The sequence below is a fragment of the Rosa chinensis genome, chromosome 2 (assembly GCF_002994745.2).
Source record: "Rosa chinensis cultivar Old Blush chromosome 2, RchiOBHm-V2, whole genome shotgun sequence".
NCBI classification, from domain to species: Eukaryota; Viridiplantae; Streptophyta; class Magnoliopsida; order Rosales; family Rosaceae; genus Rosa; species Rosa chinensis.
Genome location: NC_037089.1, coordinates 37,746,032 through 37,769,723, shown reverse-complemented (window position 1 = coordinate 37,769,723; position 23,692 = coordinate 37,746,032). Strand labels below are relative to the sequence as shown.

At 37.6% G+C, this 23,692-nt stretch overlaps 3 protein-coding genes and 1 non-coding gene across 6 annotated transcripts; 2 read left to right on the top strand and 2 right to left on the bottom strand.

Moving 5' to 3' along the window:
• The first annotated feature begins 488 nt into the window (after positions 1-488).
• Positions 489-1,772, top strand: LOC112184256 (7-deoxyloganetin glucosyltransferase). The gene is made up of 2 exons (XM_024322523.2): positions 489-1,348; positions 1,558-1,772. Exons 1-2 carry the CDS (start codon positions 625-627, stop codon positions 1,659-1,661), a joined length of 828 nt encoding a protein of 275 aa, XP_024178291.2. The 5' UTR covers positions 489-624; the 3' UTR covers positions 1,662-1,772.
• Positions 1,686-19,240, bottom strand: LOC112184255 (nucleosome assembly protein 1;2-like). The gene is made up of 3 exons (XM_024322521.2): positions 19,187-19,240; positions 11,994-12,228; positions 1,686-2,300 (listed from the first exon to the last, which is right to left on the bottom strand). Exons 1-3 carry the CDS (start codon positions 19,238-19,240, stop codon positions 1,915-1,917), a joined length of 675 nt encoding a protein of 224 aa, XP_024178289.2. The 3' UTR covers positions 1,686-1,914.
• LOC112191119 lies at positions 7,796-7,898 on the bottom strand. The gene has a single exon (XR_002932841.1). It is a non-coding gene; the product is annotated as a U6 spliceosomal RNA (small nuclear RNA).
• A 1,233-nt stretch (positions 19,241-20,473) lies between the features above and the next one.
• Positions 20,474-22,716, top strand: LOC112186842 (RNA polymerase II C-terminal domain phosphatase-like 4). 3 transcript variants are annotated; one of them, XM_040514239.1, is made up of 2 exons: positions 20,474-21,326; positions 21,374-22,716. In XM_040514239.1, the coding sequence occupies exon 1, from the start codon at positions 20,570-20,572 to the stop codon at positions 21,314-21,316; it is 747 nt and encodes a 248-aa protein (XP_040370173.1). In that variant the 5' UTR covers positions 20,474-20,569; the 3' UTR covers positions 21,317-21,326; positions 21,374-22,716. The 3 variants fall into 3 exon arrangements, 2 of the variants coding, with proteins under 2 accessions (XP_040370173.1, XP_040370174.1); XM_040514240.1 differs by having other exon boundaries at positions 20,474-21,330; positions 21,378-22,716; XR_005806182.1 differs by having other exon boundaries at positions 20,475-22,193; positions 22,271-22,716.
• Positions 22,717-23,692: the final 976 nt, after the last annotated feature.

The following is a 23,692-nucleotide window of genomic DNA, read 5'->3' as shown; positions in this document are numbered from 1 at the left end:
TTTCTCTATGTCTAATGCGTTGAACATGTCATGATTGACTAGCTTTCTAGGGCTTGATTGCATGTTTGATAGGATTAATCTAGGTGCTTTCGCTTAGGTTAATTAGCATTGAAAAGTAAAATATGGGAAATCATTTGCTTTCGAATGTTTCACATGATCAACTCCTCTCTCATGACATTTAAAATCAACTATAGGAATTGTAATTGGATATCTTGCATATGGATGTGGTTTTGATCTTTGTTCCTTGCGTTCCACCCTTGTATATATGTTTTTACGTTTTCTTTATTTTATTTATTTTAATTTTAATTTTAAGAATCCTAATCCCCCCTTATTTGTGTTTACTTGTATATATTTATTCTTTATTTTATTTTTGTAAATAATACTTTATTATTTTAATTCTTTATTTGTTTATACAATTGTATATATTTCTATTCTTTATTTTATTTTTGTAAATAATACTTTTCTTTATTTGTTTCACAATGACAGGTGTACCCTCAATCCCCGGAATAGAACGATCCCTACTTACTTATACTACTAACGATATTTTCAGGGTTAAATTATGCGCTTGCCAAAAGCGACATCAGTGCTCGTAACCAGAGGGCTACTAACATGAAGAACTAGGTTATGGAAAGTACAATAATTGCAACCGACATTCGTCATACAATAATTACAAATGTGCAATTATCCTATGGTGCTATTGCCTCTGTTTGTAGCAATAGTAACAAACACAAATCATTATATATAAATCAAGATGATGATCCAGAGGATCTTGATGATAAGCAAAAGGAAAGGTTGATATCGATTTTCCTTAGAAAAGAAACACATACACTAGTACAAACACATAAACATACAATGGCTTCTAAGAAGCCTCATGCTATGTGTATTCCAGCTCCATCTCTAGGCCACATAAAGGCAGTGCTTAAACTAGCAAAACTACTACACCATAAAGGCTTTCATATAACCTTTGTCAACACAGAGTCCTTTCACAAGCGCTATCTTAAATCTCTAAGCCCTAACTCCTTAGACAGTCTCCCCGATTTTCAGTTTGAAACCATTTCGGATGGCCTACTAGATTCTGATGTTGATCCCATGAGCTTGCTTTGTGAAAACAAACATATGAAAACTTTGTTGCCTCCCTTTCGCGGCCTCCTCACAAAACTCAACAATGATTTTACTAATCCTCCAGTGACTTGCATTGTTTCAGATGGTTTCTTGTGGATGTTCACCATTGCAGCTGCTCAAGAAATTGGAGTCCCCATAGTGCTCTTCGAAACTATTGCTGCATCAATGTTCATGGTGTTCACACAGTTTCGCACTTTGGTCCAAAAATGGCTTGTACCACTCAAAGGTGAATAAACATATCTAACCATTGAGGAGCGTGTATATTAAACTATATCCCTAATTACTTCATACATAAGATTTTAGGTCAATTATTATCAAATCGATCTTCCATATTTTTGATTTCCATATAACTAATTGTTGTAGAAAAGGAAAAAGAAGGAATCATATTGGTGGACTTAATTATTTGTTTCACATATGTATTCTCTACATTTGTAGGCTTGACATTTTCCTTTCCTTGGACTTGGGGGGGGTTGTCAATCTTAGATACGTCACCTCCTTCTTGTGGGCAGCTATGCTTGACGATACAGCAGGGCAGCTAAATCCCATTTTATTTTGATGGAATATTGTTTTTTTTTTTTCTGAAAATAAATATGAATATACTTAGGTTGGTTTCGATACACATAAGATAGCACTGGCTAACCCAAAACATCCAAAAAAAAAAATCAATAAAACCGATTCACTTGGAGGTAATGAACAATGATTTTCCCCAACACTACCAAGGCTGAATATCAAGCACTGAACTCTCGAGAAACAAGACACCTACAAAAGCTCATCTATGCAAATCGATTGTCACTACTGCCGCTTGCACTCTGAAGGACGCTCACCACCTTCTACTCCTTGTGCCTTACCTCTTTTCTTAGCACCAGTAGATGGCTTTTTCCTTCCCTTCTCTTCCTCTTCCTCTTCATCTTCCTCACCATCTTCGTCATCATCCTCATCGTCCTCTTCATCTTCATCCTCGTCATCGTCTTCATTCTCATCTACATCACCATCGTCATCTTCTATATCTTCAAACTCATCCTGAAGAGCTACCCTAGTAAACCATGACACTGCATGTGGAATGATTTTGTCTCTTATCATTGAACCAATGTCATAATCCTGCTCTATTTGACCTTGAAGTTCTTTAGCAGTTTCCTCATCAAATCCTTCATCAGTATCAGAGGTCTCAATGTAATATTCTTGTTTTTAACGGGTCTTTTACATCCTTTTTCACCTCAAAAAACAAGAGAGCTAGGTAAATAAAAGTCAATACAAGTTCAACAAAACCTTCCTGCCTGGAGGCAAATTTCAGACAAGTCTTGTTGCATGTTCTTTTATACGTAGTTTTGATCTTTTACAATTAGTTTTGAGACACTTATCTAGCATCTCCTCAATCTCTTCTAGGATCTTATTTATAGGGTGTGAATCAATTAAATGATATATCCAATCATGACATACAATGTAGAATTATATGTATGAGAGCTTGAATACTTGTGCCAAACTCTTGTATTAATATAAAAATAAAAAATGTGTGTGTGTGTGTGATGTTTTGGAATACATATAGATTGTGTAGATTGATCTCATTGGTAATGTGTTAATAATATTTCGTTAACTGAATGTTGGTATGTATTGTAGATGAGGGCTGTTTCACAAATGGATTTTTGGACAAAGTGATAGATATGATTCCGGGAATCAAAGATATTCATTTAAAGGATCTCCCAACCTTTATTCGAACTACAGATCTAAATGACACCATGCTTAACTTTTTCATGGAAACAGTGGATAACGTTGACAAAGCATCGGCAGTTGTATTTCCAACTTTTGATGCTTTGGAACAAGTTGTGTTGGATGCTTTCTCATCTATGTTTGATCGGCCACTTATTTATGCAATTGGTCCCATAAAGTTACTTCTCAATCAGATGCCTAATGACCCCTTAAAGCATATTGAATGTAGTCTACGGAAAGAAGAATCTGAGTGCCTCTAATGGCTAAATTCTAAGGTGCCGAATTCAATTGTGTATGTGAATTTTGGTAGCGTAGCATTCTTGACACCTAAACAGCTAGTAGAATTTGGTTGGGGACTTGCAAATTCAAAGCTTACATTCATGTGGGTTATTAGGCCTGGTTTGGTAATGAGCGAATCAGCAACTTTGCCACCTGAGTTTGTAGCTTAAACCAAAGAAAGAGGTTTGATAGTGAGTTGGTTTCCACAGGAGGAAGTCCTTAATCACCCATCAGTTGGAGGGTTTCTAACACACTGCGGTTGGCATTCAACCATGGAGAGTTTGACTGCTGGAGTGCCTATGATCTGTTGGCCATTCTTTACAAAACTGCAGACAAACTGTTACAAGATTTGTAAAGAATGAGGCATAGGAATGGAGATCGGTAGTGATGTGAAGAGAGACGAAGTTCAGAAGCTCGTTAAAGAGATAATGGAGGGAGAGAAGGGTAAGACTATGAGAAAAAATATCTTGGAATGGAAGAAGCTTGCAAAAGAAGCAATTGCTCAGCATGGGTCCTCATTCAAAAATCTAGACATTCTAGTGAATCAAGTTCTACTAAGAAAAAGAGAAGGCCGGGCAGGTGTTTGATCTAATTAGCTAGTAATATGAAAGATGTTATCCATGCATCAAAATATTGTTATTTGTAATAATTTAGTAACTGGAAAGAATTCTGGTTGATCATAATAAGGCACGCACCTACTAGTTAGGAATGTGCTAGTGTTGTTTGAATTTCATGTTTGAGTGGAGGATAGCCTTTCATGGCTACTCCATGTACTTATTCGATGTATTGTAATCTATTTTTGATATACTTTTGTCTTTGCAAATAAAAAAATAAAATAAAATATCTATGACGTGCCTTTCCCAATAATCTATATCATGCATTAAATATTTTGCTGTATGATTGGTGGTAGCAAGAGATATATATATTAATCAACGGGATCCGGATCAAGGAACATTATATTTTACACAAATTTTGACACATCTTGTGAGCCATTAGATTTTAAATCTTTAATGGTCTGGATTTGTTGTTTGACTAGAAAATAAGCAATCATACAATCAAATTCAAATCATATCAACATACGAACAAGGTAATCATACATGTTTCCCATGGCAATTCAATTTCTGTCCTTTTTGGGTCATCGATCTCTCCCATCTAAGACACAAGTTTCCTTGCCAAAATAAGTTTATTGAAGGGTTTTTATCACAACCATGGTCAAAACTTTCTTACACAGTGCAGAATGATACCCAACTTTCAAAAGTGATCAACAAGATACCTAGACTTATAAAAATTGATCAACTCCATACATTCGTTCATTTTCCGTCACATCTCTGTTAAAACTAAGAGTATATACAACATTTCACTCAATTTTTAGTTAGAAATGATGATATTATCCTCTAGTTCTTTCTCTTTCTCTTTTTCTGTTATCGTTCTTCCTCATTCTTTTGCAATTTGCATATTGCATTTAGTCATTTGCAACCTAACTATCCAAGCTTAGTTCTTCTTTACTTGTGATTGCCCGACTATTAAAAGCTAGTTTTGGTCTAAAAATACTATTATAACCCCACAAAACACCTCACCTGCACCGCACGTAGACCTGTAAATGGACCGGATTTGGATCGGATGGACCTAAATCCAAATCTGTTTACTTAAAAAAAAATTCGATCCAAACCCGCTCCGTTAACCCGGCGGATCGTTGATAGCTCAATCCAAATCCGTATCCGCCGGATTAACGGATACCCGATCCGCTAATCTAACCTGTTATAATTTCAAATATTTTAAAATTTTAAATAGTAATATTAAATTTATATCATGATACCTCATAAGATATTAATAAAATATTAAAACAACATGAAAAGTATCACCAAAAGTAGAATTACATTATCAAAATTTTAAATGCTTCTTGGAATCTTGGATGATAGACTGTCCCTTAGATTTCTGCAAAAAATTTGTATTAGAAAGTCTTCATATTTTATATTTTATATTTATATATATATATTAATAAAAAAAAAATATTTTATTGTTACAAAAACGGGCCGGATCATTAACGGATCGGATCGACCTAGATCCGTATTTGATCCATTAAATAAATGGGTTAACGGATACGGATCATTAACGGATCAACCGATCAAAACTTTCGATCCAAACCCGTCCAATAGTTATGGATCTAGAGCGGGTCTTGATCAAACTCCGGTCCATTTACAGGTCTAACCGCACGTGATCAATTTCAACAGAGAAGTGACAAAATATAAGTTGAGGTATCAAGTTGATTTTTTTTTAAAGTTTAGATATCATTTTTATCACTTTTGAAAGTTGAGTACCATTCTGTTTGATGCAAAAAAATTTAGACACCGTTGGTGATAAAAACTCTAACTCTATTCGTATAAGTGATTCTTGGGAATTCACCCATAAAAAAAAAATGGGTAAAGGGATGCATAATATGAATAAGTACTGTATCAGATTTGCTCACCTAAGGGACCGTTTTAAGGGACTGTGAGAGACAAATGCATCTCAACAACATGTATTAAATATAAAAGTAGAAATTATAACAACTTAAAACTGTGCATTTATTACCAATCATCATATTCACTTGTCCCTCAAAAACAGTCCCTTAAGTGAACATGCCTTAGTACTGTATAGCGATTTTTGATTAAACTTGGACGGTTAAGCTGATTTATTAACTCCGAGTATTGTTCATTTCAGTTCATTTATGAGAAGTAAATCTGTAGGGAAGAAAATTCTCTCTGCTGTACAGAAAACCATGTCAAATGTTGGCGGCATTACTTGAAGTCGATTCAGATTCAAAGCTCTACTATAGATGGACAGAATTCTGACAGTAGGGAGCTATCCAGCTTATTGGCAAATCTTAAAGAAGTTGAGAAAATCACTTTCGAATTACAATGGTTGTCAAACAATTAGGCAACTACCTGTACTGGAACAAAGAAATATGTATAATTACCAAGTATATATCTCTGGTTGATTAGTCTTCCATTTACAATATATCTAAAGCATCACAACTGTATTCCAGTAGCTGTTCAAATATGCTTACAACTACATAATATGAAGAAACTATATTCTAAGGCATTATACTTTTGCATATAGCAACTAAGACGATGAGCTACAATTTTCAAATCTAATTACTTTGTCATTCATCCCATGTCAAATTTAACCCTCCTATGTTCAATAGTACGTGGAGTAAACTAGAAGAAAAAGAAAAAGGAATGGAATCATAAACAGACACATCTATAGATACAAATGAGCAAAATGTCAGTTGAAGCTTTGCTGCAAAATCATTTAGGCCTTGTATCAAGAAAGATACGGTGATGCCTCAACATTCAAATATAAGGAGATTACCTCAACATTCTTCAATTCAAACTCTGGTTTATGAGCCACGCATAAGTTCCCAAATGTTTCTTAAGGTCCGCTAGTTCCGCTTAACCTTAAACAGTTGACAGGTTACAATAACAAAGAAAAGGACATGTACGTCTTTCTCCATCTAATTATGGGAGGAAAACAGTGCAAGAGCAAAAGTTACTTTCAGATCTCCATCTAAGCATAAAGCAAAGTTCCCGCCACCCCCATAAGCTAGCATGTCATTCAAACACATGTAATAGTAACGATTGGCTCCTATTTGCACAAAATGGACAAAACATCAGCATTTTTCCAATTAGAGAAAAGAAAAAATAAATGGAAAAGTGCACCATTTGATTTCTAGCGTCCTAAAGGCTTATATATGCATTGCTTTAATTACATTTAACAAAGTACAATTAACTGTAAATTTTTAAGAGCTTTACAACAAGAACCAATTCTTTTTTTTTTTTTTTGTAAGGAAGCGAGAGGAGAACTAGCTCAGCGTCCTCTATCGGAATTTTATTAATACTAAAAGAAAAGCACAAACGGGATGGAGGACCATGCCAAAGCCAACCCCAGAAAGGTTACATAAATAAGCTAGCATAGCATGGAACATTCTAGTATGTTCCAAGCCAAAGAGACTAAGAACAAAACCATGCATGAACAGTAAAGAAACCAAGCAAGACACCAACCAACTATACATGAAGAGTACAGAACCAATTCATATAAAGGGCAACTGACATCTCAATGAAGTGGTTAACTTGATACTCTTTGCAGATTCAAAGACGGAGGTACCGGTTTGAATCTTTAGTTCCAAAATGCACCCCAAGTGCCAGTGCTCTTGGTATGTAGTACGTATCATTTATCTTATCTCTTGACCAATCAACATCATAACTTCATTTCCGAGTATTCCTAAGAAAACTTGAATATGCAAGTAAATAGGACACACATCTTGTACAGACAATTGGTGACATCATATGAACTCTCTAAACTATTGGTTCAGAGACTCCAATTTTTTTTTTTTAAATCAGAAGACAGTTTAAATTAAATTGAGACGTTGTCCACCACCTGTTTGAAGAAATGCCTCTCCGACAATTTTTTTTTTTTTTTTCATTCCTTTGATTCATTCAAAGTTCACCAGCTGTCCCTCTATGCATATGTTATTTTCGTGAACTTTCGAATCTGTTTATAATTGGACAAGATATCCGGCCTTGTCCATTACTTCAAGTGTCTGATTTAGAAGAGCCATATTTTAGTATTTTCTTGAATCAACGAAGACCCAGAATCCAAACTGGAACCAAAAGAGAAGGAGATGCAGAAAGAGGAGGTGGATTTGGGAAAAAAAAATTTAGACCATTTCTCGATTTATGCGTGTCATCCTTACACAGGGGCCATGCTAATCTTCTCAGTATCGTTCCAATTTTATCGGATGTCCCCGAAGGGACAAGCTACTGTGCAAGCTCTGCCTATATGAACAGATTTACCTCGTCGTTGTTTCTCAATGTGGGACTTGCAAAACAGATTTTTTAAAAGCACACGTGCCTCACGTGTCCTCTCGCAATTGGCTTTAAACTTTTAACCAAGATTTAAAAACTAACAGTTTGACTGCTTATATCACAAAATTGAATGACCTAAGGTATCTCTCTCTACGGCTCCGCAAAACCCGGACCCTGCCTAGGGTTTTTTTCAAGATCTCCTAGTCTTCTCGTTCGGCGGCGCTCATTGGTGATGGTTCGCCATGCCGACTGGGCTGCTGTCGGGCGGGTTTTGAAAGCTATGCCGGTAGTCTCATGAGTGTGGTGTGGCTCGAGGCTTTGTGCGGAATGGATGATGATGGAGCCTGGGTTTTTCAGATTGTGCAGGTGGTGCTTGTCAACGGTTTCCATGACCTATGGCAGTGGGTATTTTCGGTAGGGAATCTCCTGGACCTGTGACGGCGTGGTGGCCATGGTGGTTTTCCGGCAGATTGGTGGGGCAGCGGGGCTTTGGTGGTCTGGTTTGATCGCGAGGGCGACATGGCCATGGGGAATCTGCTCGGAACGTGGTGGCGACGTCTGGGCTGTGTTTCTGTGGGGATCCGTGGGGGAGGTCGCGGCGGTCGTGGGTCGGGCAGCGCAGTCGATGGCTGGAGGTGGGAGGAAGTGTCAGGCTCGGATCATCCTTTGGCTGCTGGGCCTTGAGCTGGGCCCATTCTCTTGGGACTGCCCTCTTTTGGGCTGGGGTGTTTTTGCCCTAGGTCCATCCTTTGTTTTTTAGTTTTTCTAATTACAATAAGGTTCCGTTTCCAAGGACATTCTACGCATCTTTGTGCATCTAGTTTTAGTATTTAGTTTTGGAATTTGGTATGGTCTTGTCAACTTAATTCTCAGTGGATCTAGGTGTACACCAATTGAGGTCTCTAGGCAGCTAGGTTTATTGGTTAAAGAGTTAGGTTGGAAGGGCCGGATCTCTCTAGCGCCTCCGGCGTAGTACCAAAGGGGGATTCCCGCTATGTCTACGTATTGATTGTACAATGAGTGGGTCTGTGTTTCTATGTACCATTGTGGGTACTACCACTATCTTCTTGTCTGTAAATGGCAGCGGAAGGGTATGTAATGACCTATTCTGGCTTTTGATGAATATATATTCGCCTACTGGCTCCATTATCAAACAAAAAAAAAACAGTTTGACTGCTTATGGCACCTATCTAAGTTAATATTTTTTGAATAATCTTTACACGAACATGAAGACCATGTTACAAGGTCTTATTCCATGTAATATATGATGTATTTTAATTCAACTTTTATGAAATAAAAATCAAGCTTAAAGAGAGGTAGTTAATAAGGAGGATGTACGTAGATGAATAATGCAGCTCGATTTGCAATATTTTCATTCGCTGGCACACACAAGCTTAGGTTTCATTCATTGATTGGTTTTAGTTTTTGGGTCCAAGTAAACCAGACGGGTTCTGACTTTTGTTATTTTCATGATTTTCTTATCAGGAGTCAATATTCTTAGTCTCCAGTAATGATCTTACTCAAATTTCTAGATTAAAATAAAATCTATCTACTTTTCTCTTCGCTTCTTGAGTCTGGAGATCATATACGAAACTCACACAAGTTGCATATTCTTTAGGGTTGCTAGGTCTTTGTGCTCTATTAAGCACCAGCAAGTGTTAATTATATAAGCAACACAATAATTATCAAACAGGGCCACAAGCTACCAACTTAGTTGAATCAGTGTTGGTGGATTCACTTGCTGTGTCGTTTTCGTATCTGTTAAATATTGAAAATAGTTCAGGAAACTTCTACAGAATCAAAAACCCAAATGAGCAACATGAATGGAAGGGTGATGGAGTTGAGAAGTGACATTCAACTCATTCAAGCATTCATAGGCGACAGATCCATGAGTGAAGCCCTATCAATTTCTTAATCCCAACAAAACAACAAACACCAATCCTTGCTGAGATACAAATCTTAACGGCACATACCAGGATACCTCCATATACATTACCATGATACAAATCTATTTCTTTATAGCAAATATGATAGACTTGTTCCAAACTCAAATGCCAATTCTAGAAACATAGAAACATTGTAAGACCTTACTACAGCAAATCCGAATAAGAAGTAAACCAACCGCAACTTCAAAATCCAAGAAGTTGAAGTATAGAGTTGAAAGTTGAAACTATAAACGAAGTTAACTCAATTTATTACAATTAATGGAATAATCCCACTTTGTACTCCACTAAATCATCCGATAAAGACAATTAAACAAGATGGATAAACCAACCACAAATATTAACCAAGTCACAGAAATTGTCGTAATATATCATTAACAAGACAACAACAATTATAACTGTTCACATAAACAGCCTCCAGAAGATAAATCATCATCACAAAAAAGCTCGTTTGCAACCATTCATTCAAAGTATCTACAAAATCAAAGCAGAGCATAACGTACTTTCAGAGTTAAAGTGAACTTTTAGCCAGTACAAACTAAAACTAAAATAGGCTTCTAGGAGATCTGAATAGATTAGTTAATAGAATATTCGCCTAAAATTCGATCAGAGTAGTTACTCATATGAACTGAAATAATTGCAATGGTTATAACAAGGAAGATCACTGGTATTGGTATGTGACTAATGATCATGTAAGTGTCCTGACTACTTAAACGTTCTAATCCCGTGGGAAACGAGAGAAAAAACAGATATCAACAAAATGAAAAGTAAAGCACAAATAATATGTTCAATAACAATCACGAAAGGCAAAAGCACCCTGAATTAAAAAGAACTAGAACAATTAATCCTTATGCTGATTAAAGGAGATATTTCTACATCTTTTAATATCTCCCAAGTTCTAACATACTATTCTACGTCTGGAGACAAAGAAATTTCAACATATCAATATGGACTCATACCTTTGTCAATTTACATGCATACATCAATGTAGTGGCCAACTCCTAGTCTCTAGTAATCTCACAGTAACCAAGACATCAAATTAATCCCTTAAACACGGATTATCTGAGATCAGGGGAGTAAAGCCTACGCTGCAAAACAAAATGGTAAAAAATAATAACAAATTACATATAAGTTATTGACAAAAAATGACTTAACAAATACATTCATTAAAGATTGAATCAAACATATAAGGACTAAATCTTACAAATAAGGACAATGTGCTCTCCACTTGCCACATGTCATGATTTAATTTACTTTTTTACCTTTAACTACTTCTTTTGACTTCTAATTCCTTTACAAGGATTAAATCTTACAAATGTCATGATTTAATTTAATTTTTTACCCTTAACTATTTCTTTTGACTTCTAATTCCTTTACAAGGATTAAATCTTACAAATAAGGACAATCTGCTCTCCACTTGCCACATGTCATGGGTTAATTTACTTTTTTACCCTTAACTACTTCTTTTGACTTCTAATTCCTTTACCCCTTTTTTTTTAGAATAATCATTTTATCTTACTTTTTTTCTCTTGAGAATAATCCTTTTACGTTACTTTTTTTTTTAGAACAATCCGTTTATGTTACTTTTTTTTTTTTTTATAATAATCTCTTTATGTTACTTCAAAAAACCTCATTCTCCTACTACTCTAATCTTATTGCCTAATTTTGCTACTGCACTCGTCCAATCATGCAACTGCAGTCGCTGCACTCATATTCGTCCAGTTCTGCTACTGCACTTGTACTCGTGTTGTGCTACTGCACTCGTGATCGCCTAATCCTGCTACTGCACTCATACTTGTCTAGTTCTGCTATTGCACTCGTCATCACCTAATCCTGCTACTGTACTCGTGATCGCCTAATCCTGCTATCGCACTCGTACTTGTCCAGTTCTGCTACTGCACTCGTCATCGCCTAATCCTGCTACTGCACTCGTACAATCCTGCTACTGCGCTTGCTGCACTCATACTCGTCCAATTATGATACTGCACTTGTACTCGTGTTCTGCTACTGCACTCGACATTGTCTAATCCTACTACTGCACTCGCTGCACTCATAATCATATTGCACTTGTATTGGCAATATGATTGTTTATGGTCTTTGCCTTTGTTTCTTGCTCCATTGTTCTCTTCTTCTTCCTCCTCCTCTACTTCATTGTCCTCTTCTCCCTTGTCTTGTTCCTTCTCATCTTCTTCCTCCTCTTCTTCATCCGCCTCTTCTTCCCTTTCTTGTTCCACTTTTTTCTGCTTTTGTCTCTTTACTCTTATGCTTGGAAACTTTTTCCTACGTGCCGGAGCTTTTCTTCTCACCGATTTTGTTGTGCCATCTCCCTTTTGCACCTATACATAGTAGCAGATCAAATCATATTATGTATGCAATGCACCTTAGATATGTAGTACCTATGGTTCGTATTTAAACACATCTTCTTGTTTGAACTTTATTTACCTACCTTGATCACATTCACATGGTTTCACCTTCTATATATACCATATATATCCTAGCTTCTCTGGAAAAAGCACCGCATCAATTGATAACCAAAGACGTACATAAAGTAATGAAATTTTATAGAAACTGAGATAGAAGCTCACATAGCTTACGTGGTATACTTGGAGCCATGTAAGAACTATATTGAATTTGTAACAATCTTTCCATAACAACATTAATGTCAATCGATCATTCAAATATTGAAAGCACAAGATCATGATGTTCTAGACATAATGCAGAAACAAGCACCAAAACTGCAACACACGAAGATCGATGAAATTATGAAATTAAAGCCGGATCAAAGGAGGTTCTATCAGGTTTAGTTTTTGCCATTTTCGATTCCTCATAATTGATAATTTTTCTAATTGACAAACTTTTCGAATACCCAAATTCATGAGGAATGGGTTTATCAACACAGAAGATACCCTACACGTTCTTTGAATCTTCATTCAAGTACGGTAAGTCGTTCCTTTGATCTTGCGTTCCCAATTAATTTATGTGTTCCTACTGTTCTCTCTTCATTAAGGTATGATTTTTTTTTTCGATAAAATTCATTAAGCCATTGATTGCTCCAAATCTCTGTGTGTTGTGTTTTTTTTTTATAACTGTTCTTACGTGTGACAGTGTCTACGGAACACAAACACCTTTTTTAAAAAAAAAAAAAGTTTACATACAAGTGTCAGCTTGAAACTTTAATTAGCCTTAAAGCCACCTAATTTTTTTTGTACAAATAAGGCCACTTCCATGCATAGAATATTTCATCCATGACAATATTACCCTTCTACCCAAGAAGCCCAATTCCATCAGCCTTACATCGATCACATATCTCTCTCTCTCTCTCTCTCTCTCTCTCTCTCTCTCTCTATCTCTCGATCGCAGATCTGTCTCCGCCTCCTATTCCGGCAAACACCAACACGGCACTATCAGATCTTGCACCACTGTCATCACCTTCGATTTCCAAAAATGAAACTGATAAAAAAATTATGGATCGAAGGAAAACGAGAGAGGAGCAGGTAGCTCGTCAGCGGCCATCTGATCGTTGTTTGATGATTGTGATTGGAAAGGTGAGAGGAGGTTCGCGATGATGGTGAAGATGCACGACAAGGCAGCCCAGGCATCGACGACGTCGTCTAGTTCTCAGTTTGGTGTTGACTCCTATAAACCTAAGCCTCCCTCGCTCAGCTTGGTCTCCTTAAAGCCTCCTGATTTTCATGCCACCTGATTCTCATGATGGTAATCACTATCCTAATTGCAGTTTCGATTTTTTTTTCCTGGAATTGTGAATTTTGTTGTGATAGTCTTGATCAAAGTTTTCATTCATATCAGTAACTTCTATAGGAGCATAGTTCTAGGGATCGTGAATTTTTTTTCATGGAAAATCTAAAGTACGTATTGAGCTAGGGTGTTAATCTATCCATCATGTTTTATATAATTCTTGTCAGTTGCATGCTTGTCTTGTATCGCTGAAGCTTTGTTTTATGGCATTGTTAAATCTGAGTAAAATAGTTGGGTGTACGGGGAGAGATATGATGAAAGGTCTGATGAAGTAGCCTTTCTTGATAGTAGTCCTCCACTCATGGAACTCTTGACCCTCAGAAAACCTCTAATCACTATCTTAATCTTTTATCTTTCAATTCTCTTTGATCAGCTAAGGGGTTTTTGTGAATTGTGGACATGTTTTGGTTTGGTTTGTGATTGTGAACATATCTTAACTATATTTTCCTTGCCATATGGAACATTATTATTATGAAACTGAGTCTTCAGGAAGGATCAAGATATAAATTTTTTCTATGGGATTATTCTTCAAAGAACCTTGTTTCGTATCCTTTAGACATTATTAGACGTTTTATATGGGATTGATATTCTTGATCATGATGACACACCACTATGCACCCAAGCCTCTTGCCAAAGCCTACATTCTTTAAAAGGGCAGGAAACGATAGTAAATAATGTAGTTCTCTTTGAGAAAGCATATTGCCATGAAGTGAGGGCTAAATGAACTTTGAGACCAGGACATAACCATAATCAGATGGTCTCCCAAATTACTGCAACTCGATTCTGGAAGTCTCTCTTGGCTGTCCATACATTCAGAGTATATAGGAGACTGTTATAATTGTATCTCTCTATAACTGCTATAGTTGCTTTTCAACACGGTGGTAGTAGCTTTCTATGACAGTGTTAGTATTTTTTTTAAGCTAATGTAAATAGCTTTTCAGTTTACATTATGATCGGTTACAAATCAGTAGCTCTTATAACTGTTTTAATGGCTTTGCAACATAGTGATAGTAGCTTTTCTTTTAGAAGCTGATGTCAGTAGCTTTTTTGTTTGCATTTTGATTGACTTCAAGTTGTCTTTTCTCAATAGCTTATCAAATTGGAAAGTCATGATTTTGTATGAACATGGATAATCAGCTAGTTTTGTTGCAATTAGTATCTATGTCAGATGCTTTTCATTATTGACCCTGTAGCTTTCTACATGTGTTATAGTTGCTTTCTATACCTATGTTAATAGCTTTTAGTTCGCTTGTTTCTGATTATCTAGTTGATAAAGATTGCTTGTTTTGTTGTGTTTTTGTTCTTGCAGAATTCTTTTCCGAAAATCATGTGAATTTGGGTGGTAAAGTCTCTATTGACCAAGTGATCATCTAGCAAACCAAAAGATGTTGAAATGAAGTCTAGTGCTGAAGGTGGCAAAATAAGGCCTATGGTTAGTGTAGTGTGGTAGAGCTTGACAACAAGAAACATCAATGGTGGCCATCTGAAATATGACAGTAGCATTATAACATTGAGAGTAGCTTTATACAACTATTGTAATAGATTTCCACAACTGACGAAGTGGCTTTTTACAACTACAAAAATAGTTTTTTTACAGTTATATCATTGTTGAATCCTGCATACTTTTTTATGTTGGTGAGAGTAGCTTTTTTGATATTGGTGATAGTGTTTTTTGTTGCTGGTGACAGTAGCTTTTGTTTCTGGTGACAGTAGTTTTTGTTGCTAGTGAGAGTAACTTTTGTTTCTGATGTCGGTGATAGTAGTTTTTTGTTGTTGGTGAGAGTAGCGTTTAGTGTTGCTGAGAGTAATTTTTGTTGCTGGTGACAGTAAATTTTGTTGCTGACAGTAACTTTTGTTGATGATGACAGTAGTTTTTGTGACCTCGTCGAAGAACTCATCAGAGTAGCTTTTGTTGCTGGTGACAGTAATATTTGTTGTTAGTGGGAGTAGTTTTTAGTGTTAGTGACAGTAGCTTTTGTGACCTCACATAAAATCGTCGGAAATTTCATCACAGTAGCTTTTGTGACCTCACATAAGATCGCCGGAAATTTCATCATAGTAGCTTTTGTTGCTGGTGACAGTAGCTTTTGTGACCTCGCCGGAGATTGCCGGAAATTCCATCAGAGTAGCTTTTGTTGCTAGCAACAGTAGCTTTTGTTGCTAGAAACAGTAGCTTTTGTTGCTGGTGACAGTAGCTCTTGTGGTCGCCGGAGTTTGCCGGAAGTTGGTCGGAGGTCGGCCGGAGACTCGCCTAAAGTTGGCCGGAAGTCGGCCTGAGTTCACGAAGGTCGGCCGGAGACCCGCAACATTCTAAGATGCACTTATATGTAATTAACCTTTTTTTTTTCTTTTTCTTTATGGGTCGTAGAATAATTTTTCTCCTTTGCTAGGTTTTCGTGTTTAGTTACAGCACCAAGTGCCAGAGTGGAAAACCATCAACGTTGACAATTTGTTTAGGTTTTTCTGTTGTTTTTATTCCATTGGATTGTAATTACATGATGATTTTGGGTGTCAATTACAATTGGGTATCGCTATGAACAAGCAATCAAGCATCGAGTACATAGACAAATGAAAGGAAAAGGAAAAGGAAAATAACAAAAGAGAACACATTTTACGGTTTGCACAGAAGACCAAAACGAATTGGCCTCCAGCAATTACCACAAATGAAACTTATCTCATGGTTTTGGTATGCATGCAATTTTCATTTTGAATATTTTTTCTCATTTAATTTTTTCGAATTTATAGTTCTTATCCAATTCCACTTAGGTATGCAATTAAATTGTAGTCCTGGTGTCTTATATTTGATGGCTTTGTTTAACTAAGTTCTCTTTAGTTAAAGACTGAAGAAAACAGTGTGGGATGGATAAACTTATCTCATTCTTTTGTTCTATATTGATTAATTGTTTTCCAAGTTCTATATTGATGAATTGTTTTCCAAGTTCTTTGTACCATCATGGTCTAATCGATCTTTACACATTTTTGTTTACAAAATTTTCAATTTTAATAGGATAATTGTTGAAATGAAGCAAAGAACAATTCATTGAATCTCAAAACTCTTTGACAGAAGTAGTTATTTCCTCTTTCTTCTTCCTTCTTTCTTCATCTTATGCGGTAAGGAAGTTAGTTGTAAACTGATTCTCTAAGGTAAATTCACTGCTTGATTTTGATGTCTGCTCGAGGAAAAAGTAGTGCCATAAACTACAATGAAGGGAAAATGCAGGCTGCCTTTTCTTTGGCAACTTGCATGAGTGCATAAAAATCGTAGTCCTTTCACTGTTTGATTGCAGATTAACATAGCCTTCATCAAGTCCATTCAAATATCAACTTATAACTGTCAAGGTCAGTAAAGTTCTGATATATTTCTATAAAAAAATTAAACTCTTTTGTGATTATTTCAGATTGAGTTTCTCATAGAAAGAAGATCATGGAAGAAGGCATAAAAAAGGAACCAAATGAAAGTGTGAGAAAAAACCCAAATAGAATATAAGAAGGTGGATTCCAGTCACCGGCCGCCACCCATCGGACTTTTTTGAAAACCTCATTGGAGTGACCGGATTCCGTCCAACTTTCGCCTGAATCCGGTCACCGGCGGCTGAATTCCGGCCAACTTTCGCCGGATTCTGATCACCGGCCGCCACCCATTGGACTTTTCTGAAAACCTCACCGGAAAGTTTATTGCCCCCAATAGACATCTATTACCCCCCAATAGAGGGGCAATAGACGTCTATTGTCCCCCAATAGAAGTAGCCCCTAATAGAACTTTCAGTTGCCGACTTGCCGGAATGAGAACTAATTTTCCTAAAATTAGACAAATAAAACTTTGATTAAAGAAAAAAAAACGAAGATATTATATCAATTCAATAGGTCTATTGCTCTCCAATAGACGTCTATTCCCCCCCCCCCCCCAATAGACATTCAAAACTTCTTTTTTCTTTCCTTCTGTTCCATAACTTAAAAAAAAAAAAAAATTTGTTTTGGGCACCTTATCGGAGTTCAATCGTGAGACTCAAGACCAGAAGTCGTCTTCAGCCGAAGATGTCATTTAGCGTCTTGGTCCAGATCCAGAAGCTGCGAGCTGACCAAAAGCAGCGTCTTCAGCCAGAGACATCGTCGAGCTCATTGCTGGAGCAGCAAGAGGAAGAAGGCAGAGTGCTCCTCCACTGGAGATTGGAGAGAGAGATGGTGAAACTAGATGGCACCAGGACTGAGTTCGATGAGGAGAGAGCGACAGAGCTTTGATGAGAGAGAGAGAGAGAGAGAGAGAGAGAGAGATCGAGAGATGAGAGAGTGTGGCATTGATGTAGTTATTTAATTAGGTTGAGGGTAGACTGGTCATTATACTCTAATTTGGGTTAGTGAGAATAATAATCTGTTGTTGGTAGGGCTGTCAATTCCGACACGACCCGATAACACGACTCGAAACCCGCACGAAATAAAGCGGGTTGAACCCGCACGATTAAAAAGCGGGTCAGCCATGGGTCAACCCGCCATGACCTATTTAATAAATGGGTCGGCCACGGGTCAACCCGTATAACCCAATTATGCTATACTTCATCCTGAAATTTTAGATGTTGAGAGTATTTGATCATAGGAGTAGACAATTTGAAATATGTTTCTTTATAATTATTGGATTTAATTATTTATGAATTATATATAATTATTTATAGGGAAAATGATCATTTACCCGATTTTAGGCTAAAAATTGCCCACTTGCTCCACCAACTGTTTTTTAACCCCATTTACGCAAAACACTCTAAGGGATTATTTCCCCTTTACCCAATTAATTCTTTTTTCTTTTTTTTTGAGACTTTTTTGCCCTCTCCTTCTTTTTCACTTAGAGAGAGAAGTCACCTTCCACCTTGCTGTGCTTCGGTGACCAGTGGCAGGCGCGGTCACCGGCGACCGGACTCCGGCGAACGGTGACCGGATTCCGGGGACCGGTGACCGGATTCCGGGAACCGGTAACCGAAATCCGGCGACCGATGATTGGAATCCGGAATCCGGCTATTATTGCCCCCCAGTAATCATATTACTGCCCCCCAGTAATCATATTACTGCCTCCCAAAAATCATATTATTGCCGTCCAGTGAATTGTATGAACTCCCAAAACCAAAATGAATACACTACATGAACAATTGATCAATTTATAATCATATTACTGCCCCCCAGTAATCATATTATTGCCCCCTAATAAAAAGTCCAATGTTCTACTGCCTCCCAATAGACCACCAAAAATGCACCTTTTTGTAGGATTCACAGATAATTTGACTTTAATACACAGAAAACAACAGGTAACTTATCAAAACACCACACTATAGTGATCCCTGTCCCTCATATCAAAGTCTACTGGGGGCCAATAATGTGTCTACTGCCCACAGTAGACCATCAAACAAACCCCACAGTTACATTGCAATTCCTTCCTCATTCCAGGGGTTCACAATGTAAAAAAAAAAGTGCTCTGGGCACCCATCAACGTGTGAGGCCGGCTGGTTTTTTCGCCGGTCGACGTCGTTTCACTCACCACCTCTATAATCATACCAGCTCGCTCCAACACTGCGTCAAATATAAAGTTCCAAACCGAACCACCACCATGTTTAACAGTGGCTACGATTCTGTTGAGCTCATCTCCGACTGCCCTACCGAGATTAAGCCATCGAATCCTACGGCCCTAAGCTCCTCCTCTATTGCTCCGATGGTTCCCTCTGAATCTACGCTCCAGATTCCTCCGGCTCCCGCTCCCGGCGATCCCACGCCCAAATAATCTGATTCTTCGACCTCGTCGCCGGAACCGGAATCGGCCACACATCTCTCTCTCCCTGGAATCGAAACCTGAAGCATCCGGAGGAGACGTCGACCCAATTTCACTCTCTGGCTATCGGAGGCGATGCCAACCAAAACTGGAATCGGATTTTGGAAAAGAGATAGAGAGATAGAGGGGGTGAGGGGGGGATCAGGTTGGTGGTGATGGCGCCGGAGGAGACGTCGACGGGGGTGGTGCCCAGAATGGAAGGGTAGGCTGTGGTGGCGTGGGAGAGGGTGGCCTGAAGGGAGAAGAGGAGAAGGAGAAGGATTGGATTCATGCTGAGAGTGCTGAAGGGAGTCGAGAGAGATAAAAGAGAGAGTATGGGGGCAAAACTGTCATCAAATATTAGATTGGGTAAATGAGGTTAAAAAACTCTTAGTGGAGCAAGTTGGCAATTTTTAAACTAAAATTAGGTAAGTGGTCACGGCCCCTTATTTATATTCTTTGTCTTGTAGAGTTTTTAGTGAATTTAATCAATTTATGCATTTTTTTAGTTAAATGGGTCGCATTGTTAACCCTTAAATGAGTCATTTTGTAAAACACGACACAACCTATTTATTAAATAGGTTAAGCGGGTTGGAAACGGGTAACCCGTTTAATAAATAGGTTGGGTTTGGGTTTAAATTTTTGACACGATTATTAAATGGGTTGGGTTTGGGTTTGTATCTTGCGACACGACAAATACCTTGACCCGACACGAACCCAACCCGACACGACCCATTGACAGCCCTAGTTGTTGGGGTAAGTGGGATAAATTTAGTTTATTTTGGGGCTTTTGGTCAAGAACCCTAAAAAAAATAAAACAAAACCACGTCCAATAGCAATTTAAAGTTCAATATTTTTTGAAAAAAAAAAAAAAAATTTATTTTTTATTTTTACGCTTTTTGTATAAAAACGCTTTATACAGTAATCAAAACGCGTATTCAACCGCGTATATTCTACTGGACGCGTATACAACCGCGTATATTCTACTCCACGCGTATTCAACCGCGTATATTCTACTCCTTTCTAGCTCTCTCTCTCTGTTCATCTCAAAAAAAAAAAAAAAATAGCTCTCTCTCTCTCTCTGTCTCTCTTTCTCTGTTTCCTAAATCAATTTCACTCTCGACTCGCCGGAGATGGCAACTCTTTCGGCGGATCTCAATGGTAATGTTTCATTTCCTTCTTCTTTTCAGGTTTCAAATTGTTCTTCTAACCCTAATTTTGCCAGAGCACTGAGTTTCAATTCCAACTCCAGAAAGCTCCACTTGGTTCTTGATCTGGATCACACACTCCTCCACACCACCAAACTCTGTAATCTGACAGCTGAAGAAGACTATCTCAAGATCGGAACCCATCCTCATCGAGATGTTTTCGTGCTTGAAACTGTGATCACCAAGCTCAGGCCCTTTGTGTGGAGATTCTTGGATGAAGCCAGCAAGATGTTTGAGCTGTACATATACACAAAGGGTAACCGGTACTATGCGGGTCTAATGGCTGCCCTGCTTGATCCTAGGAATGAGTATTTCCCTTCCAGTTCTAGAGTCATATCGTGCGAGGATCACGGAATCGTGGGGCGATACAAGAGTCTGGATGCTGTGGTTGGCTGCAATTATTCTAATGTTTTGATCCTTGATGATACAGAAGAGGCATGGACAGAGGAAAGCCGGGACAATCTAATCGTTGTGGACAAGTATTGTTTCTTTAGGCACAAAATGGGCCTAGCTAAGTCTCATGCTGAGTTAAAGACTGATGAATGTGGATATCTTGCAGCACTTCTTGAAGTGCTTAAGGTAATCAACCGTGTCTTCTGTGATGAACTAGCCAGAAATCCTTCTGGTGTAGATGTGAGGGATGTGTTACAACTGTTTGGAAACAATTGTTGAAGGTTGTTAGGCATCCTGGAAAATCAAGCCGGTGATCTGCTTAAGATGGCAGACTGTGCATTTTTGTAATGTGTTAGGCATCTTGGAACAAGTTGGGACTGCTTGAAAAGAGGATAAGAATATTCCATTCCATTTTCTGCTCAATACCACCTCATTCGTTGAGGATCAATGCAAACTGATCGTGGCTTCAACTTTTCCGGCCAGAATAATTCCTCAAGAGGTAAGTGACCGTGTATGGTTTTGTTCTGTTGCTATCTAGTCACAAACTATGTTTCGTGCATATCATTTCGTAATGTTCATTTGATATGTTCTTTAAAGTTCATTTTGGAAATAATTGGTAATAGGTTTACTGCTAAGATTTACTTGTTTGACAACTACCTCTTTGGTTGAAAATTTAGCTTTTGATACAACTAGCATTTTTACCATATAGAGAAGAAAAAAAATCATTAAAAAAAAAAATTCAACACCTCCCAAAACATGTTGTTCGAGTATGGTTGAAGGAGGAAAAGCATATGCAGCCAAGGACAAAATTATTCTAAAGGTATTATATGTTGCTTTCATGAACTCCCACTTTTTCCTACTTATGCTGTAAGCTTCAAGGCCTTTCCTTTCATGAAGGATTATCCAACATCTACACAGGGAGCGCTTTAACTAGTGCGTTTATTTAGAGGAGAACTGCTAGTACTAATGCTATTGCTGCTTTTAGAGAATGACAGCTACTCAAATAGTTGATGTTCCTCTGCTGTTGACCGTGCTCACAAGGCTCTTACCTCCTTCACAAATGGCCATTCTTGTCAAATTGCTTAACGATTACAGGACAAAGAAAAGTAGGCAACAAAAGCTGAATCCAATAGTGAGACTCATCGTTGGTGAAAAGGTTTTGCCTTCAGAAACAAATTGATGTCATCAACTACTCATATACTGCTACTGACTTGAAGCTTCGAAATTCCTCAGGACGAGTGTTATGCTACTGCTCTGATGCTTACCAAAAGCCTCAACAATTTCAAGGAAAATAAGATAACCCCACCCCAGCTGGTCTGAAGGTGAGACTGATAGTTGGTTCGATTGTGCAGAGTCCTTTGATTTCAGTAATCAAATCTTTCTGGAGAAAGCAGAAGCAAGACCAAGCCACGGGGTGATGATTCAAATTCTTTTGTTCAACAGCTTCCCTTTGGAGATATATAGTTATCATTTAGTTAGACTCCAATAGTTTATTTCCATGTTAACAAACTGTAAAGACAATTTTTTTTTTTAGTGCACTTACATCCCCTGATGTAATATGGGTACATTAGTTTGCTCGATATGTTTTTAGTTGTAATGCTTTTGTCGTGTGGGAATAATAATATTTGTGGGTTCAATGTTTGTAGTCCTTTCACTTGTGAATGAATTAGCTCTTACTATTAGTGGTTTGTTGATATCTTCGTTTATGCATTCAATTCGACTTGAAGTTCCTTAGCATAGTAGTGATGGGAAAGACATGGAAGCAATGCCTCTCAAGTATCCTCGGATGCCAAAGTAGAAAAATGTGTTTTTGGGTGAAGACGATAGAGAGGGGGGTATTTTGGAGAGACAGCTAGTATTTCATCAAACATCACTTAATTTGAGAATGAAATGGGAGTAGGATCTTAAAAATCTGTTATTGTTTGATCCAGTATTGGTTATCTGTAAATGCTTAGGGCTGATCATGGTCATCTCCTTTGTAATCACTGTCGTTAATTTGATGTTAGGCAAGGTTCTGCAAAAGTACATCTCCTAGATTTGGTACGGTTGATTCAGTTTATAACTTATATCGATCTGACATGATGTGCAGTCGATCTCCAGTTGATACTTGATGCCTATTAGTCTTTCTCGCATGATTAATCTGGACTTAGATGCAATATTTGAGAATTAAAACATAAAAATGTGTGAAAATCATTCTAATCATAGCTTGCAGTGTTTTCCAAGTCTCATGAACATCAGCTGGCCTAAACTTGTATGAGGCAATTCAGAATCCTATTAACTAATAACGGATTGCTATATAATTAAAGAAGTGAAAGAAGACCTCAGTTCCCAGGTTGTGTTAAAGGACATGTACAACAATCAGTAAACAGAGGTCACAGCAACCCCAGATAACCAGACCATAAGTAAGCAATTAGTGAAAACAAATAGAATTATAGTTTTCATTAGTTATTGGGTGATTCTTTCAAAAGAATCTAATAGATGGAGTTCATTCTAATCATTAAAGAATCAATGTTCCTCATCTTGCCTACTGTACCTGTCCGATTCTCTCTTCATGCTTGACCATCAAAATGAACTTTCTAGACTGACCAAACAAAACCAATACTTCCCCAGGTTGTTGAAACTAGAGACCGTAGATAGTAGATAAAACAATAACAT

What these genes read in the sequence shown, in the direction of transcription:
- LOC112184256 (XM_024322523.2), top strand. Translation starts at nt 625, where the DNA reads ATGGAAAGTACAATAATTGCAACCGACATTCGTCATACAATAATTACA. An exon ending in ATGGCTTGTACCACTCAAAG is followed by an intron (nt 1,349 to 1,557) that starts GTGAATAAACAT and finishes CTACATTTGTAG; the next exon opens with GCTTGACATTTTCCTTTCCT.
- LOC112184255 (XM_024322521.2), bottom strand. Translation starts at nt 19,240, where the DNA reads ATGGTGGTGGTTCGGTTTGGAACTTTATATTTGACGCAGTGTTGGAGC. An exon ending in CGCAGTGTTGGAGCGAGCTG is followed by an intron (nt 12,229 to 19,186) that starts GTATGATTATAG and finishes TACTATGTATAG; the next exon opens with GTGCAAAAGGGAGATGGCAC. An exon ending in CAATGGAGCAAGAAACAAAG is followed by an intron (nt 2,301 to 11,993) that starts GCAAAGACCATA and finishes GTTAAAAACAAG; the next exon opens with AATATTACATTGAGACCTCT.
- LOC112186842 (XM_040514239.1), top strand. Translation starts at nt 20,570, where the DNA reads ATGGCAACTCTTTCGGCGGATCTCAATGGTAATGTTTCATTTCCTTCT.